Source organism: Berghia stephanieae, chromosome 6 (genome assembly GCF_034508935.2).
Source record: "Berghia stephanieae isolate SIO BIC M18660-M18661 chromosome 6, UCSD_Bste_1.3, whole genome shotgun sequence".
Taxonomy (NCBI): Eukaryota; Metazoa; Mollusca; class Gastropoda; order Nudibranchia; family Aeolidiidae; genus Berghia; species Berghia stephanieae.
Window position 1 is genome coordinate 54,159,741 of NC_088365.1, and position 17,500 is coordinate 54,177,240.

Below are 17,500 nucleotides of genomic sequence, written 5' to 3' on the forward strand. Positions count from 1 at the left end.
TTGCTGTAGGTGGTATGGTGGGGGTTAAAGCTGTACATATAATATTGATATCTTTTATCGTATCATATCTGTCGCATCGTTTAAGATGTAATATATTTTAAAAACCATTAGACTCTAAATGCTCTGTGAAATTCCATGCATAGATAACGTTTTTCAAAGATATATAAACAACATTCATTGTTAATTTGATTATGCTGAGTATAGAGTCGAGAGTTCAAATTATTTAACATCTAAATCTTCTGCATAGAATTTCCACAAGATTCTATTTCTATTTATAATTTTGATATCAAGTGTTACCCGTCAATACAAAACGGTAAGTGTTACAGTTAAATGTGTTACAATGCTAAAAATTGGTTTTATTATTTTATAAATGTGAAATTTGGATTCATTTTACATGCTTATTAAGTTAACTGCCGTTTCGCCACGTATAGATAGTATGCATTTGACGTCACTCAGGCCTTTGTTATTGTTTTTGCCATCCGCGTTTGTGAGTTGTTCTCACTAAACTGTATGAACCAGACTATAAAAGTTCATGGTTACACAGAGTTTGTGTGTTGGTCGTTTATACTTCCGGATGGCAATGTTGTGAACTCCTTGGCCAAGCGCATTCTATCTATAAACGGATAGTTTGAAGTTGACGTCACTCAGGTCTTTGTTATTGTTTTTTGCCGTCCGCGTTTATGAGTAATGCTCACTGAACTGTATTAACCTGACTATAAACGTTCATGGATACACACAGTTTTGTGTGTTGGTCCGTTATACTTCCGAATGGCAATGTTGTGAGCTTCTTAGCCAACCGCATACTATCTAGAGAAGGAACGAAATTGATGCCACTCAGCTCTTTGTTATTGCTTTCTTCAGACAGCCATTTTATGAGTAGTTCTCACTAAATTGTATCAATCAGGCTATAAACGTTCAAGGTGACACATAGGTTGGTGTAATGGTACGTAAAATCCGGCTGGTGGATGTTTTGAGTATTTCCTCTAAACGCAAAGTATCAAAAGTTAACGAGGGCAATGTGGTTAGATTTAAGCGCATAAATTAGGGAAGAAAAGTGATGACGTCACATCCTCTACTCTTCCGGTTCCCAAGTCCTTGGAAGTGTGTAAGTAACCATTCCTTCGGAGTACTAATAATGAATAGGTTACATAAAGGTGACATCACTATTTCAGTAGCAGTCACGATGTACAGACAGATTCTTAGGATTACGGAACGTAAAAGAGGGAGGATGGATGATCTTTATTGACGACCTGCATTTATTTAGACTAGAAAATAAGATGCCATCACTCTGACACCAGAAGATCATTTACACTCAGTGCTCCTGAAGAGTGGTTTTACACTTCCAATGAAATAAGAACCTGTTTTTTGATATCTCACTTTACTTCCTTATCATTGCCATTGACGTAGCCCAACCGTTTTTGCTTTTTTAAATTATATTTTATCCTGTCTAGGATTTTCTATTTGTTGTTGCCAGATGGGCAGATCTCACTGCTCAATCTTATCTGCCACCGTCTTATCTCAAAAACTATAGAAGGCACGAAATAGGCTTCAACATTCGTGACGTCATTTCCCTCGTTAATGACGCATAGTAACTTAGTAACTGCTTTTAAAAAAAAACCCAAAGAAAACATAAATACATTTGCATTTAAAAAATTGAGCTTTTATATAGAGCAATATCCACTAAACGTGCTCAAAGAGCTGTACAAGGGTCCCTGACCAACAGCAACACGTAACATAAAGAACCACACGCGACGCCTATTAGGCGATATTACAATTTTCCGACAGAGACAATACTGTTGACGGCCAGGAACTCATTGTACACCTGAGTATGGTGAGAGAATGTGATTCTATAATGTGCGCTGGATAAGAAGTTCACAACATTACCATCCGGAAGTATAACGGACCAACACACAAAATTTTGTGTAACCTTGAACGTCATCTTCGAACTATCTATACTGACGTTTTGTATTTGTTTTTTTTTTTTGGTCAGTGTCAGGCTATGAGTTCACAAAGGCCACGGTCTGACCTCACATTAACAAACGCTACACATTGTTCACATTAACAAACGCTACACATTACCAAACGCTACACATTAACACACAAAAGCATGTGTTATATTTTGAAGTGTTTTGCGATTTGATAGATAAGTTTGGGAATGATTAGAGGCTACGGTAACATTTCATTATCTCAGCATCTGATTAGAAAAAAAAAAGAATATAGGTTGGAAAGAAAAACAAACAAAAAAACAAACAAAAAAAAACAAACAAAAAATAAATTAACAAAAAAATAACAAGAAAAACAAACCAAAAAAAAAGGTCTTTCACGTCATTCTTATAGTTAGAACGAAATTGACGTCACTTGGGTCCTTGTTATTGGTTTTTTGTTTGTTTTTGTTTTGACAGCCGCGGTTATGAGTAATAAGCTTCAACAGTCGTAACGTCACTTCCCTCGTAATGACGCATGGTAACTTAGTAACTGGCTCTCAACTACTGGAACAATGGCGGACGCCGTATGAAATATTTCTCCGGCGAGCATAAAAGCGTATCCAGAGGGAAAAAAACCATTATAAATTTGATCATGTTTTGACTTTTACACATTCTGATCACAAGACATATGAAAAGTTCTAGCCAGCATGAAGAATAAAAAGTACCGATTTTTTTGTTTAGAACTACAATGGTCGCCGTTGCTAGGCGACGTGACATCAGACTATTGAATCCAATTCTCACTAAACTGTATTATCAAGACTACAAAAGTTCATGGTTATACGCAGTTTTGTGTGTTGGTCCGTTATACTTCCGGATGGCAATGTTGTGAGCTTCTAAGCCAAACGCATACTATCTATTAAGCATTTTATTCCTTAAATCTCCCGAGCCGAAACGAAGCCATCGTTAATTTATAGCCTGCATAACACTGACCAAAAAAATGACGTCAAAATGCCAGTCTTTTGCCACAAAAGAAAACAAATCGTGAGTTGTATTCAATAGTTCAACCAATGGGATCACTTGTTACCTTGAGCTCTACTAACGACACCTTTTGACGATCGAGCCTGACACTTCCATTGAGATGACGTCACAGCACAAGGCGGCAATAAGGAAGAAAAGCCTGACGTCAAAAAGTTGGTTCCTATTTCATTGGAAGTGTAAAACCAGAGGACTGGATACTTATCTTGTGTAATTCATCTTCTGGTGTCAGAGTGATGGCATCTTATTTTCTAGTCTAAATAAATGCTGGTCGTCAATAAAGATCATTCATCCTCCCTCTTTTACATCCCGTAATCCTTAGAATCTGCTTTTACATTCTGCTACTGAAATAGATATACCACTTTCATGTAACCTATTCATTATTAGTACCCCGAAGGACTGGTTACTTACACACTTCCAAGGATTTAGGAACCGGATAGTTCTGCCACCATATTATGATTCAATATGTAACCTATAATCATTATGAGTACTCCAAAGGACTGGTTACATACACACACGTCCCAGGATTAAGGAACCAAAAGAGTAGAGAGAGTGTGACGTCACGACTTTACTTCCCTATTGTACGGTCATGACACGGCCGGACTCAAATAAAACTAACGCCTACCCGTTATCTTACAGAAAGGCAAACTAAAAAACAAAACAAAAACAAACAAAAAAAAAAACATCAAAAAACAAAAACAAACAAACGCCCGCCATGCTATCTCTTTGATTCATTCCCCAAAATTGACACGAGATGGTCCGCGTCTTGTCTCGACTGATATGGCGTATCATTCATCAGTTTACGATAGAACTCTCTCAAATCTCCTATTTCTCCAAACCTATTGTGCGGCTATGTGGTCTTGTGTTATGACACTCGCTATCGGATCGGAAGGTCCTGGGTTCGAGCCTCGCTCGGCGCATAGTTGAGTCCTTGGAGAAGGCTCTTTACTCACATTCTCTCACCGGACTCATGTGTAAAATGAGGATCTGGCCGTGAACAGCGTTGTCCCTGTCCCAAAAATTTGTAATATCGCCTGACAGGCGTCATGTCTCGTCCTACATGTTATGTGTTGCTGTTGGCCAGGGACCCATTGTAAAGCGCTTTGAGCACGTTCAGTGGATATTGCGCTATATAAAAGCTCAAGTTTGTTTGTTTGTTTGTTTTTCAAAACCATTTGGCGGGAAAACGCGTCATCCAAAAATCGATCCTTTTTGAAAAAAAAAAAGTTATCCCCAGGAGTGAGACAATCCAAAGTGTGACGTCACCTTCACGATTTAATTTTTTTTTCTTATAAATATATAGACATAGACACTTAACAATATGGGTGTCATATAGTCTAGCTCAAGTAATCTCAATTGATAGATAGTTCGAAGATGACGTCACTCAGGTCTTTGTTATTGTTTTTTGCCATCCGCGTTTATGAGTAATGCTCACTGAACTGTATTAACTAGACTATAAACGTTCATGGATACACAGAGTTTTGTGTGTTGGTCCGTTATACTTCCGGATGGCAATGTTATGAGCTTCTTAGCCAAGCGCATACTATATATAAACATCAACAAGGAACACATGACAATAAGTCGACCATCTTTAATTGGGTCTAGTAAACAAGAGAGCGATTACATAATCGATTTATCTAATATTCTATTAATAATATGTAACAATGGGCATGTTGAAATTGGATTCAGTAGTCTGATGTCACGCCGCCCGGCAACGGTTGCCATCTTGGTTCTAAACAAAGAAAATCATTACTTTTTATTCTTCATGCTGGCTAGAACTTTTCATATGCCTTGTGATCAGAATGTGTAAAAGTCAAAACATGATCAAATTTATGGGTTTTTCCTCTGGATACGCTTTTATGCTCTCCGGAGAACTATTTCATACGGCGTCCGCCATTGTTCCGATAGTTTAGAGCCAGTGTTACTAAGTTACCATGCGTCATTAGGAAGGAAGTGACGTTACGACTGTTGAAGAGTATTCTCGATCCATTTAACTCTGTCCTTACCAGATATTTTCTGAATTTTACCTGAAACTTCAAACTCACTCAACACAAAAATAGATTTTTTTCAGACAGAATAGTAACGAGTATATTCTATATTGTGTTCAGAAAAATGAACTCTGCATTACAGTGTCGAGTTTGTATATCTATAACTATAACCAAATGAAATCATTGATTTTCCTTTGGGTGGTAAGGAGAGGGTTAAGTGACCCTTGTCCTAAAAGAAAATCCATCTCAAACCTGTAAGTTCCTTGAAGACTTCGTGGAAGTCCGAGGTTTGAACGTTTTTGCCAAATTGAGGGTAATTTAAATCGATCGATATTTGAAGGACGGGTTTTCTGGCCAAATTTTTAAATACAAGTTAATTTGGTTAATATATTGACGGAAGATAATCATTTAGCGTGCGGGATGCCTTCCGAAAGCTCCTCGTGCTCGCATTTCTTTCAATTTGTATTTTCACCGTGAATTTTTTGTCATGCGTTTATTTATTCAATTTGTCGATATATAATCGTATTTTAAACACTCTAGAACAAACCTTGATAGATAAGTGAAAGTTTAACTTTCCTAATACGTCTGTTGTTTATCTATCTATCTATCTATCTATCTATCTATCTATCTATCTATCTATCTATCTATCTATCTATCTATCTATCTATCTATCTATCTATCTATCTATCTACTATCTATCTATCTATCTATCTATCTATCTATCTATCTATCTATCTATCTATCTATCTATCTATCTATCTATCTATCTATCTATCTATCTATCTACTATCTATCTATCTATCTATCTATCTATCATATCTATCTAAACTATCTATCTATCTATCTATCTATCTATCTATCTATCTATCTATCTATCTTATCTATCTATCTATCTATCTATCTATCTATCTATCTATCTATCTATCTATCTATCTATCTATATCTATCTATCTATCTATCTATCTATCTATCTATCTATCTATCTATCTATCTATCTATCTATCTATCTATCTATCTATCTATCTATCTATCTATCTATCTATCTATCTATCTATCTATCTATCTATCTATCTATCTATCTATCTATCTATCTATCTATCTATCTATCTATCTATCTATCTATCTATCTATTTAATATCCATCTAGCTATCTAGCAATCTATCCATCCCTTTATCTATTTAACTATCTTCTATTTAGCTATCTGTCTATAAATATATATGTTTTTGTTTTAATGCCCTGTCAACCCCCCCCCCCCCACCCCCCGCCCTCTCAGCTCATTGTCTTAAAACAGATTCAAAACCAACATCAAATTCTGTAAGCCTGTAACATGTTTACATACACACACAAACAAACAAACACACATACACCCACACAACCAAACACACACATACACACACACACCCAAACACACACACACAAACACACCCACACACACCCACACACACACATACACACACAAACACACACACACACACATACAAACATCCGACCTTTCTGTTGTCATCTGAAGAGATCTCCGAAGCATAGAATCAACAACGGTGTTCCTGTGTACAAATAAATCCTGCAACCATTTTATGTTTCGACACGACAAAAGCTTCGCTGATTAAGCTGTCCCGTTGTAACACCCACCTTCCGCAAATAAACACTTGACAATAGACAGAATGAAGTTGACGTCACTCAAGTCTTTGTTATTGTTTTTTGCCATCCGCGTTTATGAGTAATTCTTACTAAACAGACTATAGATAGTTCGAAGATGACGTCACTCGGGTCTTTGTTATTGTTTTTTGCCATCCGCGTTTATGAGTAATGCTCACTGAACTGTACTAACCTGACTATAAACGTTCATGGATACGCACAGTTTTGTGTGTTAGTCCGTTATACTTCCGGATGGCAATGTTATGAGCTTCTAAGCCAAGCGCATACTATCTATTAACGTTCAAGGTTACACATAGTTTTGTGTGTTGGTCCGTTATACTTCCGGATGGCAATGTTGTGAGCTTCTTAGTCAAGCGCATACTATTTATAGATAGCTCAGTCGGTAGAGCACTCGCTTCACACGAAAAGGGACCGAGATCGATCCCGAGTGCAGTCGAGATATTTTTCTGACCTCTCTGTCCACCCATAGTGATTGGGTAGCTGGGTCTGTTTGATCTGGCGGAAAGTACCTGCATGTCAATTTTCAGGATTTCAATCCGAATTTCCACGGTAATAGCCTAATTTCCCCAACTACAATGAATATGAAGAAAAGATATGTATTTACGCAGTTATTTCCCTTGTTTAATATAGGTGTAATAGGGAAAATCTAAGGCTTTAAACCGATACGTTATGATTGATTGCCAGAGTGGTTCTATATCAGATGGGTTTTTGATGGATCTTGGTTACCTGTATGCAAATTTTCATGTTTTCAACCCGAATTTGCACAGTTTTAGCCACAATAGGAATTAACGAATTTTTTTGTCGTCCATTTCAAAATTGTTCAATCTTAAAAAGCTTGTATCTCAACTAATACTGAACTCTCAGAGTGGTTCTATAAACAAACAATTTATGATTTTTCATATTTTATAACACATGTAATGTTCATGCTTTCAACCCTAATATGCCCAATTCAATGTTGGTTGTTTTCTAACCCTAATTCCCCCTACTGAATAAGAAAAGAGCGACTACGCATGTTTTGAACACAAACTCCTCAATTCTATTCACAGTGAAATTTCAATCGCAATCAATGGTTTGTGAATTCAAGAGAATATTTAATTTCTCTTCAGTTCAATGCACATGTCTTTGAAAGGTCAAAAAGATTTTGTTGAAAGTGCCAAACACGTCACAGAAGAATGCTAAATTGGTGTGAAAAAAATGCCAAAATGATTTAAACATCACCTTTTCTGCTAAATATTAATTATAATATTAATCATCATCAATAATAATAATAATAATAATAATAATAATAATAATAATAATAATAATAATAATAATAATAATAATATAATAATAAATAATAATAATAATAATATAATAATCATAATAATAATAATAATAATAATATAATAATAATAATAATAATAATAATCATAATAATATAATAATAATAATAAAATAATAATAATAACAACAACATAATGATAATAATAATAATAATAATAATAATAATAATAATAATAATAATAATAATAATAATAATAATAATAATAATAATAATAAATAATAATAATAATAAATAAATAATAATAATAACAACAACAATAATGATAATAATAATAATAATAATAAATAATAATAATAATAATAATAATAATAATAATAATAATAAATAATAATAATAATAATAATAATAATAATAATAATAATAATAATAATATAATAATAATAATGATAATAATAATAATAATAATTCGAAGATTTCCTATTCCTGTCTTTTTATGTTTAGATTCAAGTCACGTGACCCGATTCATCTCAACACAAAAGCTGTTGTCATAAGATTGGGTTACAATCGACGTTCACATATTTGCAGGTCAGATAACCGAGTGCAATTGTGGGCCTTTTTAAACATTGTTGTAATGGACAATATTCTACGTTGATTTGAGAGTATTAGCTTTACAACAATGAGACCATAACAATTTGAGTTACCAGAACTGCAAATATGTTCACGTTGGTTACAATAAATACCCCCCCCCCTTTCTCTGCACCTACATTTCCCCTTGTCTCGGCGCATAGTTGAGTCCTTAGAAAAGGCTTTTTACTCACATGCTCTCATCTTACTCAGGTTTGCAATGGTTACCTAGATCATAACAGCGTCGGGAAAATTGTAATATCGCCTACCAGGCGTCATGTCTCGTTCTATATGTTAATTATTGCTGTTGACTTCGCGAAGTCCCAGGTTTGAGAGTTTTTGACAAGATGAGGATCATTTAAAATAAATCGATATTGGAAGGACGAGTCTTCTGGCCAAAATTTTTTAATACGTGTTTTTCCAGAGCACGGCAGATAATTGGTTAAATCGTCCCCACATAACAATGGGCGGAGGATCAAACCTCTGAAGTCCCGATTTTCACGATCTGCGGATCAAACCTCTGAAGTCCCGATTTTCACGATTTGCGGATCAAACCTCTGAAGTCCCGATTTCCACGATCTGCGGATCAAACCTCTGAAGTCCCGATTTTCACGATCTGCGGATCAAACCTCTGAAGTCCCGATTTTCACGATCTGCGGATCAAACCTCTGAAGTCTACATACGAGCTTTGTGCCTCATGTTTTATTTCATTTGGGCGGATCAGACCTCTGATGACATAAAACATGGTGCGTAAAGGTCGTATGTAGACTTCAGAGGTTTGATTCACGATCTTGAAAAGCCGGACTTCAGAGGTTTGAATCGCCGATCTTGAAAAGCCGGACTTCAGAGGTTTGATCCGATGGCCCTCGAGAACTACGTTACTAACCTCATACAATTTGCAATTGGTGTAAATGTGGATGCTAAATAAGTAAAATGTACTGACCTTTTTTAAGCCAAAGAAAAATGCCAGAATGCCAAACCCAATTTTCCTATAGATAGAACGAAGTTGACGTCACTCGGGTCTTTATTATTGTTTATTTTTACCATCCATGTTCAGGAGTAATTCTCATTAACCTGTATTAACCAGACTATAAATGTTTAAGGTTACACATAGTTTTGTGTGTTGGTCCGTTGTACTTCCAGATGGCAATGTTGTGAGTTTCTTAGCCAAGCGCGCAGTATCTTTCATATCCGAGACAAAAATATAGAGCGCCGAAACTTCTGATGTGGCAATCGGGTTTTAATAGCAGACGATGCGTATCTATGCGTGGCCTTCGTAAAGTTATGGCCTGACACTGACCAAAATAATGACGTCAAAATGCCAGTCTTTTGCCACAAAAGAAAACAAGTCGTGAGTTGTATTCAATAGTTCAACCAATGAAATCACTTGTTTCCATGAGCTCTACTAACGACAACTCACTTGGCGGTGCAAAAACCAAATAATGACGTCAAACTGCCAGTCCTTTTGGATTTCAGTGTCAGGCTATAACATAACGATGGCTACGACCTATGTCAGGTCGTGTCAAGTCGGTAAACATCCTCTCACTCATTATGTTCTACGTAATAAAATTGAAATTTGGTACGGGTTTTTGCCGCTTTCTATATTCAGTTGGGTGATTTCCTGACACTAAATTCTCTATAAACTCTAAAAGTATGTGTACGACTTATATAGAGGGCAAAAATTGTGATTTTATTTTATTTAAACACATGCCATCAAAACGTAAATGCCATGTTTAACTACCTGACATTGGGAATCCACATACGAAAGGAGCCCCTAAGTTTTTCGTGTCTCGATAATATAATCAATTTAGTCTCGGATGCTATGCAGAACGGTTTCGAAAAATGATAACGATAATGAAAATAATAAAAGACAATATTATTTTGGAGTTTGGCATTGAAATTTTTAAAATGCCAAACTGGTAAGCTTGTCTGTATTGCATTCGTCATGGGCGAGCGGTGACGCCAAGAAACTGCCGTGGGATAAATTGCAGCTTGTGACGCCAAGTGTGAAAAAAAGGGAGAGAATAATAAAAGTTTATAACCTTTTCCAGCATTCCAAATTGAATTAATTGTAGCTTGTCACAAAATAGCAGAAGAAGAACACTGCAATTTCTATGCTGTGTCATGGATTAACACCATGCAGTAAGGTTAGATTTTGTGTTCATCATAATTTTCTATGCTGTATCAAGATGTAAGGTTAGATTTTGTGACGATCCTATTTTTTTTTCGTAATTCAGACAAACGTTATTATATATATATATATATATATATATATATATATATATATATATAATATATATATATATATATATATATATATATATATAATTTTTTTCATAGGACCTAAATCTTTCATTTTACATACAGACGTTGTCATACAAGTATATTATAGTTATGTCATTTTTCATAGGACCAAAATCTTTTCCTTATGCACACATACGTTGCTATATATAGGAATATCATTTTTGCATAGTCCAAATCATTGTGTCATGTAATTTAACATTATCATGTACGCGTGTACACACATATACACACACATACGCAAACTTATATATATAATATATATATATATATATATATATATATATATATATATATATATATATAAATAAATATATATGTAAATGAGTGTTGGGGGATACTTGTAGATAATAAGAGTGCTCGATAATTTTGGTTTGATCGTATTATTATATTACAAAGGAAAATATTCTAAAATTCTTCAGCTAGTACAATCGTATCATTAGTGCTTTTCTGCATTTCCTCGGCCAGCAGTGACTCGAATGATAAAAGGTCCGTAGATTTTACTAAGTTTTTGTTTATTATTGTTGTCGGGTGTTTGAGTTTAAGTGTGTCTGTTGTTGGCCGAGGAAGTGCAGAAAGCACTGAAACGTTTGTGCCAGCTGAAGAAATGTGCGAGTCTTTTCCTTTATATATATATATATATATATATATATATATATATATATATATATATATATATATATATATACAATATGGCAAGGACACTAAACCATTGCGTAATGCAATCGAATGTTCTCATATAAGAAAAGGTACAAGTCCCAGGTCATGGAGTAATCTAACTAAACTATATCATAGAAGAAAACCTTACATAGACCCCAAATTCTTAGGTTGCATACATTTTACATAGACCCCAAATCCTTATGTTGCATACATTTTACATAGACCCCAAATCCTTATGTTGCATACATTTTACATAGACCCCAAATCCTTATGTTGCATACATTTTACATAGACCCCAAAAGTTATGTTATGTAATTAAACTGTATCACATAAACATAAATTTCCATAAAACCAACATCGTTATTTTATGTAATTAAACTGTATCATAAAAGTATACATTTTACATAGACCCAACATCGTTATGTCATGTGATTAAACTGTATCATAAAAGTATACATTTTACATAGACCCAACATCGTTATGTTATGTAATTAATCATTATCATAACAGTATACATTTTACATAGACCCAACATTGTTTGATTGCAATAAATTTAAGACAGACCCCACATCGTTCTGTTATGTAATTAAAGGGTATCACATAAACCCCAAATTGTTATGTTATGTAATCAAAATGCATCACAAAAGTATACATTTTACATAGCCCAACATCGTTATGTTATGTCAGTTAAACGGTATCATATAGGTATACTTTTTACCTAGACCCTAAACCATTTGTTTTGTAAGTAAACATTCCCATGAAAGTATTGAAGCTGTGCGTTTACTTAAAATATTCACAACATCCGCCAGTCGGATATAACGTAGCCAACATAAAAACAAAAAACAAACGATGTGTAACCGTAAACGTTTATGATCTGATTGATACAATTTAATGAGAATTACGCATAGTTATGGCTGGCTAAAAACAATAACAAAGAGCGGAGTGACGTCAATTTCGTTCCTTTTGTACAATGTCGGATATTCGAAAACGGTGAACATTTATTTGTCATTACGTAGGTCATTTTGAGCACATTTTTGCAATGTGGCCAATGCCTCAAGCACATGGGGACATTGATATAGATCGTCCCTATTGGATAATCTCAACCTTCAACAGAATTGGATTGACATGTTGTGATAAATGTGGCTATGTGGTCTCGTGGTATGGACACTCGCCTTCGGATCGGAAGGTCCTGGATTCGAGCCTCACTCGGCGCATAGTTCGGTCCTTGGATAAGACTCTTTACTCACATTCTCTCACCGTACTCAGGTGTAAAATGAGTACCATGGCCGCCAATAGCGTTGTCCCTGCCCGAAAAAAAATTGTAATATCGCCCAACAGGCTTCATGTCTTGTTCTACATGTTACGTGTTGCTGTTGGTCACGGGCCCTTTATAAGCGCTTTGAGCACATTTAGTGGATATTGCTCGATAAAAATGTTCTATTAAAAAAAAATTATTGTTAATTTCCTTGTTTATTTTCAGAAACGTGGGGATTGAACCTCCTATCCTTGCATCATGGCGGCATACTCTCCAAGACTGACCTTGTGTCATACGTCACAACTCACGTGACAATGTCGACTCGATGGCTTGTTCTTGTTCCCGGATATTTTTTGAATTATTTTAATTATTGAATTTCCTGACATAATCGATGATGGAGACATCAGTTACGTAAAAGGAAAGTACTCACCAATTCTACCCGCCAAGATTGGCGTCCACTTAATTCATTTCATCACTGGTACGCGTTGTAGTAAAATATTCAGTACATCAGCCTGCCAGATCAATCGTAACAACACAGAGAGTTATATAATTTATTGAGAACTAATCACCATTTTTTAGAACGTTTTTTTTTAATCGTTGAGAGACGTCAATTCTGTTCCTTCTATTGAGCGGATACATTTGCAACTGAATTAAGTCCCTTGATTGGTGATCAAATAATAGGTAGTGAGAGCTATTCACACGGGACTGGAATCTCATTGTTGTGGCTCGTTCTTTTATGAATTCTTGTTTGCATCTGTGAGTTGTGTTCACTCGTTGACATAATCGAACTCTTTAAAACAAAGTGGATTTACCTATTTCATGTCCATCTTATAGTTTCTACTGCGCTTGGCACAACTAAGGGAAATAATTTGTGACAATAGCATTCCCCTTTATAGCATGACCCTCAGAATAATCCGGAAGTGGGTGATGAGAATACAATGTTTCCCCGCCCTCGAAAGATCGCACGCTTATCAGTGCTAATCGTCGCCTCCATTTTCATTCTCTCCTCCTACGTCTATTTGTTCAGCTCGCCTGCAGACCACGCCCATTATGACGTCATGCAATTGAAATCACGCGGGAAAATGGATGCCTCGAACTTTTTTTCTATGACTCGGGACACCGTGACACCGGACAATGAAAATGTGGATGAAACTATGGATTATACGGAAGACGAAAATCGTGCTCTTTCGGATGAGTTTCAATATTCTATGTATTCAAAGCTTCATAATTGCGCATTTTTCAAAAATAGAAAAAATCAAAACTGTGCCGACAAACCCACTGTTTCAACAGCGAATCATAACTCAACTGTCATCCAACTTCCGGTCGAGGTTACAGCTGCTCCAATAAAACATTCCTATGTAAATCCACACAATTTCTTGTACATCCACAATCCGGCAACCATTTGCACGGCGATAAACGCCTCGTTCCTCATCTACATCCATTCATCTCCGGTCAACCTCAAGAAGAGACAAGCCATTCGGCAAACCTGGGGCGACCCCAAACTCTTGTCGCTCTTCAACGCCTCGCTCGTCTTCATCCTCGGGGCAATTCCTGAAAAACCAACACAAAAACTTGTCGATATGGAATCGAATAAATATGGCGACATTGTCCAGGAGAACTTTCTCGACGCCTATAGGAATTTAACGTATAAAGGCATGACAGCTTTAAAATGGGCGTCCAAATTTTGTAGGTGTGCGTCGTTTGTGTTCAAAGCCGATGACGATATCATTCTCGATATTGTATCGGTAATCGATAACTTAGTCACACAGGTGGTCCCATCTCACGGTGCTAATAGATTAGTCCTATGCCACTTGTGGACGCGAATGAAGCCGATGCGCAACAAGAAATCAAAATGGTATCTTTCCAAAGAAGAGTTCCCACTAGATGTGTTCCCGCCATATTGTTCCGGTTCGTTTTTTATTTTAAGTATCGATATGGTATCGGATATGTACGATACCGCGTTAAACTCCAAGTTTTTTTGGGTGGACGATTATTTCGTGACAGGGATTTTGGTCAACTCTCTCAAAGTCAAACACGTGTCTTTAAATCAAAAATATTTGCTGAATTTTAACGTTGTTGAAGAAGAAATTAAGAATGACAAAAGTCGGTATATGGTTTTTCATATTCGCAAGTTGAGTCTTTTTCACCGAGTGTGGAAAATGATGGTGAAGAGGCATAAGGGGATGAGCAGTTTTCTTCGGAGTTCTTCAAAGATATTTCTCAAAACTAATTTCAATTTCCGAGGAAAGAGTAAACTATTGAATGAGACTTTAAGTGATATTGTAACAAGAGCAACAACTGCCTATGTGACGTCATTGAAATCTGTGATAGTTGGGACCAACGCAACACAAAAAGCTTTTAATGGACACGTGGTCATCACGTGATTACTTAGATCTAAGATGGCGGGGGATTTGTGACCAATCGCCTTCAAGTTGTTTTCATTTCGGTGTGAAGAGGACTTCAAAAAATGAGTTTTGAATTGAAATAATTAAACATTTATTTGTGTGTTTGTGTGGGTGTGTGGGCGTGGGGGGGGGGGGGCGAGGGGAAGTAGGGGGGAGGGAGCTTTTTGACCTCATAAAACTAAAATTCATTTTCCTCAACAAAACAAGTAAGCTAATCTAAATCTAAGATTTCTTACTGAATAACAAAGGCTTCCAATAGGATTCAATAGCATGATGTCACGTCCGCCTAGCAACCAACAGCTTAGTTCTAAACAAAGAAAATCGGTACTTTTTCTTCTTCATGCTGGCTAGAATTTTTTTAATATGTCTTGTGATCAGATTGTATAAAAGTCAAGACATGATCAGATTTATAATGTTTCTCTCCTCTGGATACACTTGTATGCTCGTCGGAGAAGTAAGTATTTCATAAAGGCGGTGATGGAGATAATGGCGTCCGCCAGTGTTCCGATAGTTTAGAACCAGTTACTATGCGACATTACGAGGGAAATGACGTCACAACTGTTGAATCCTATTCTAAATTTACTTTTCGGGGTTCGATCCGTTCTTACAGAATAATGTCTTGACACGCTTTGAAGTCTATACACTTTGTCCTGTCTAAAGATCATGAGAATCTCTTTTAATGACAGAAATAAACTGTATTGAGAATATTTTCACCAAAAAGCTTTTAACTGTAAAATTCCACGAGTGTGGAACTCTCTCCGTTTTAGAGTAAAATCTGCTCCAATTGATCCAACATTTAAGAAGCATCTTATGACTGAATTATTTTACATGCCATTTTATGATTGATATATATATATATATATATATATATATATATATATATATATATATATATATATATATATATATATATATATATGTATATATATATAGCCTAGAAGTAGAAGAAATAACTGATACAGATGAATTATGGAACGGAATTAAAACCTCAATTAATGAAGCTATACAAGAAAATATACCACAAAAATCTAGAAAAGAGAATAAGAAGTGGATGACTAATGAAGTGCTAAGACTAATGGAAGAAAGAAGGCAATATAAATCAGATGTAGAAAAAAATAAAACCTTAACAAAGAAAATTAAAAAAAAATGTAATGAAGCAAAAGAGAAATGGATAAATGATCAGTGTCTAGAAATAGAAATAAAACAAAACAGTAATAGCAAATTTATACATGAAAAGATAAAAGAAGTCAGTGGCAAAAGAGTATGTTTGAGCACAGGATGCATAAAAGCTAAAGATGGCAATGTTTTGATGGATAGAACAGATGTGTTGAATAGATGGTCAGAGTATATAGAGGAACTTTTTTATGATGAAAGAGAAAAACTAACAATAAACAAAGAGATAGACGGGCCACCAATTTTAAAAGAAGAAGTAGAAGCAGCTATCAAAAAAATGAAGTTAGGCAAAGCAACAGGCCCTGATAATATCCCAATAGAAATTATCATAACATTAGAGGATTTAGGTTTAAACACAGTGCCAAATCTATTGAATAAGATATATGACAGTGGTAAAATTCCAGATGATTTATTAAAGTCAGTGTTTATAACACTTCCAAAGTCACCAGGGGCCACGGAATGCGAGTTACACCGAACGATTAGTCTTATGAGTCACTTCACGAAAATTCTCTTAAGAGTATTAATGAACAGAATGAGGAAAAGTATAAAACCAGAGATATCAAGAACTCAATTTGGATTTGTCCTCGACAAAGGTACAAGAAATGCTATTTTCACCTTATCAATGTTGATGGAAAGATGTATTGAAGTCCAGAAAGACTTATTTATTTGCTTTATTGATTACTCAAAGGCATTTGATAAAGTTAGACATTGTGAGCTATTTAATATCCTTGAAGGACTAAAGATAGACGGAAAAGATCTTAGAATTATTAGAAACTTATACTGGAAACAAAGTGCAGCCGTCAGGATTGAAGGAGAATTAAGTAAATATATACACATTAAACGCGGTGTTAGACAAGGATGTGTTTTGTCACCAGACCTTTTCAATATCTACAGCGAAACAATTATTAGAACTTTAGGAGATAGCCCAGGCATTAAGATCAATGGTGAGAATATCAATAATATAAGATATGCAGATGACACAGCACTAATTTCAGACTCAAAAGAAAATTTACAACTACTCCTCAATAAAATAGTCACAGAGAGTGAACGTATGGGGTTATACTTAAATGTAAAAAAGACAGAATGCATGGTTGTATCAAGGAGAGAAAGAAATCCAATATGCAACTTAATAAGCAATGGAAAAACTATAAAACAAGTTCAGGCATTTAAATATCTTGGATACATAATAACTTCAGATGGCAGATGCAACACAG

At 35.4% G+C, this 17,500-nt stretch overlaps 1 protein-coding gene across 6 annotated transcripts in view; it reads left to right on the plus strand.

Annotated features, from left to right (window-relative positions):
• LOC144975271 (uncharacterized) overlaps window positions 1–15,225 on the plus strand; it is a 35,795-nt gene extending 20,570 nt beyond the window's left edge. The window contains exons 1-2 of one of the 6 annotated variants that reach the window (XM_078919204.1): window positions 180–313; window positions 12,934–15,225. In XM_078919204.1, coding sequence (XP_078775330.1) covers window positions 13,647–15,092 — 1,446 coding nt within the window. In that variant the 5' untranslated portion in view covers window positions 180–313; window positions 12,934–13,646 and the 3' untranslated portion in view covers window positions 15,093–15,225. Of the gene's footprint in view, window positions 1–179; window positions 314–10,509; window positions 10,689–12,933 lie in introns of those variants that run through there. The other 5 variants (XM_078919202.1, XM_078919201.1, XM_078919205.1 and 2 more) reach the window with 5 other exon arrangements.
• The last annotated feature ends 2,275 nt before the right edge of the window (window positions 15,226–17,500 follow it).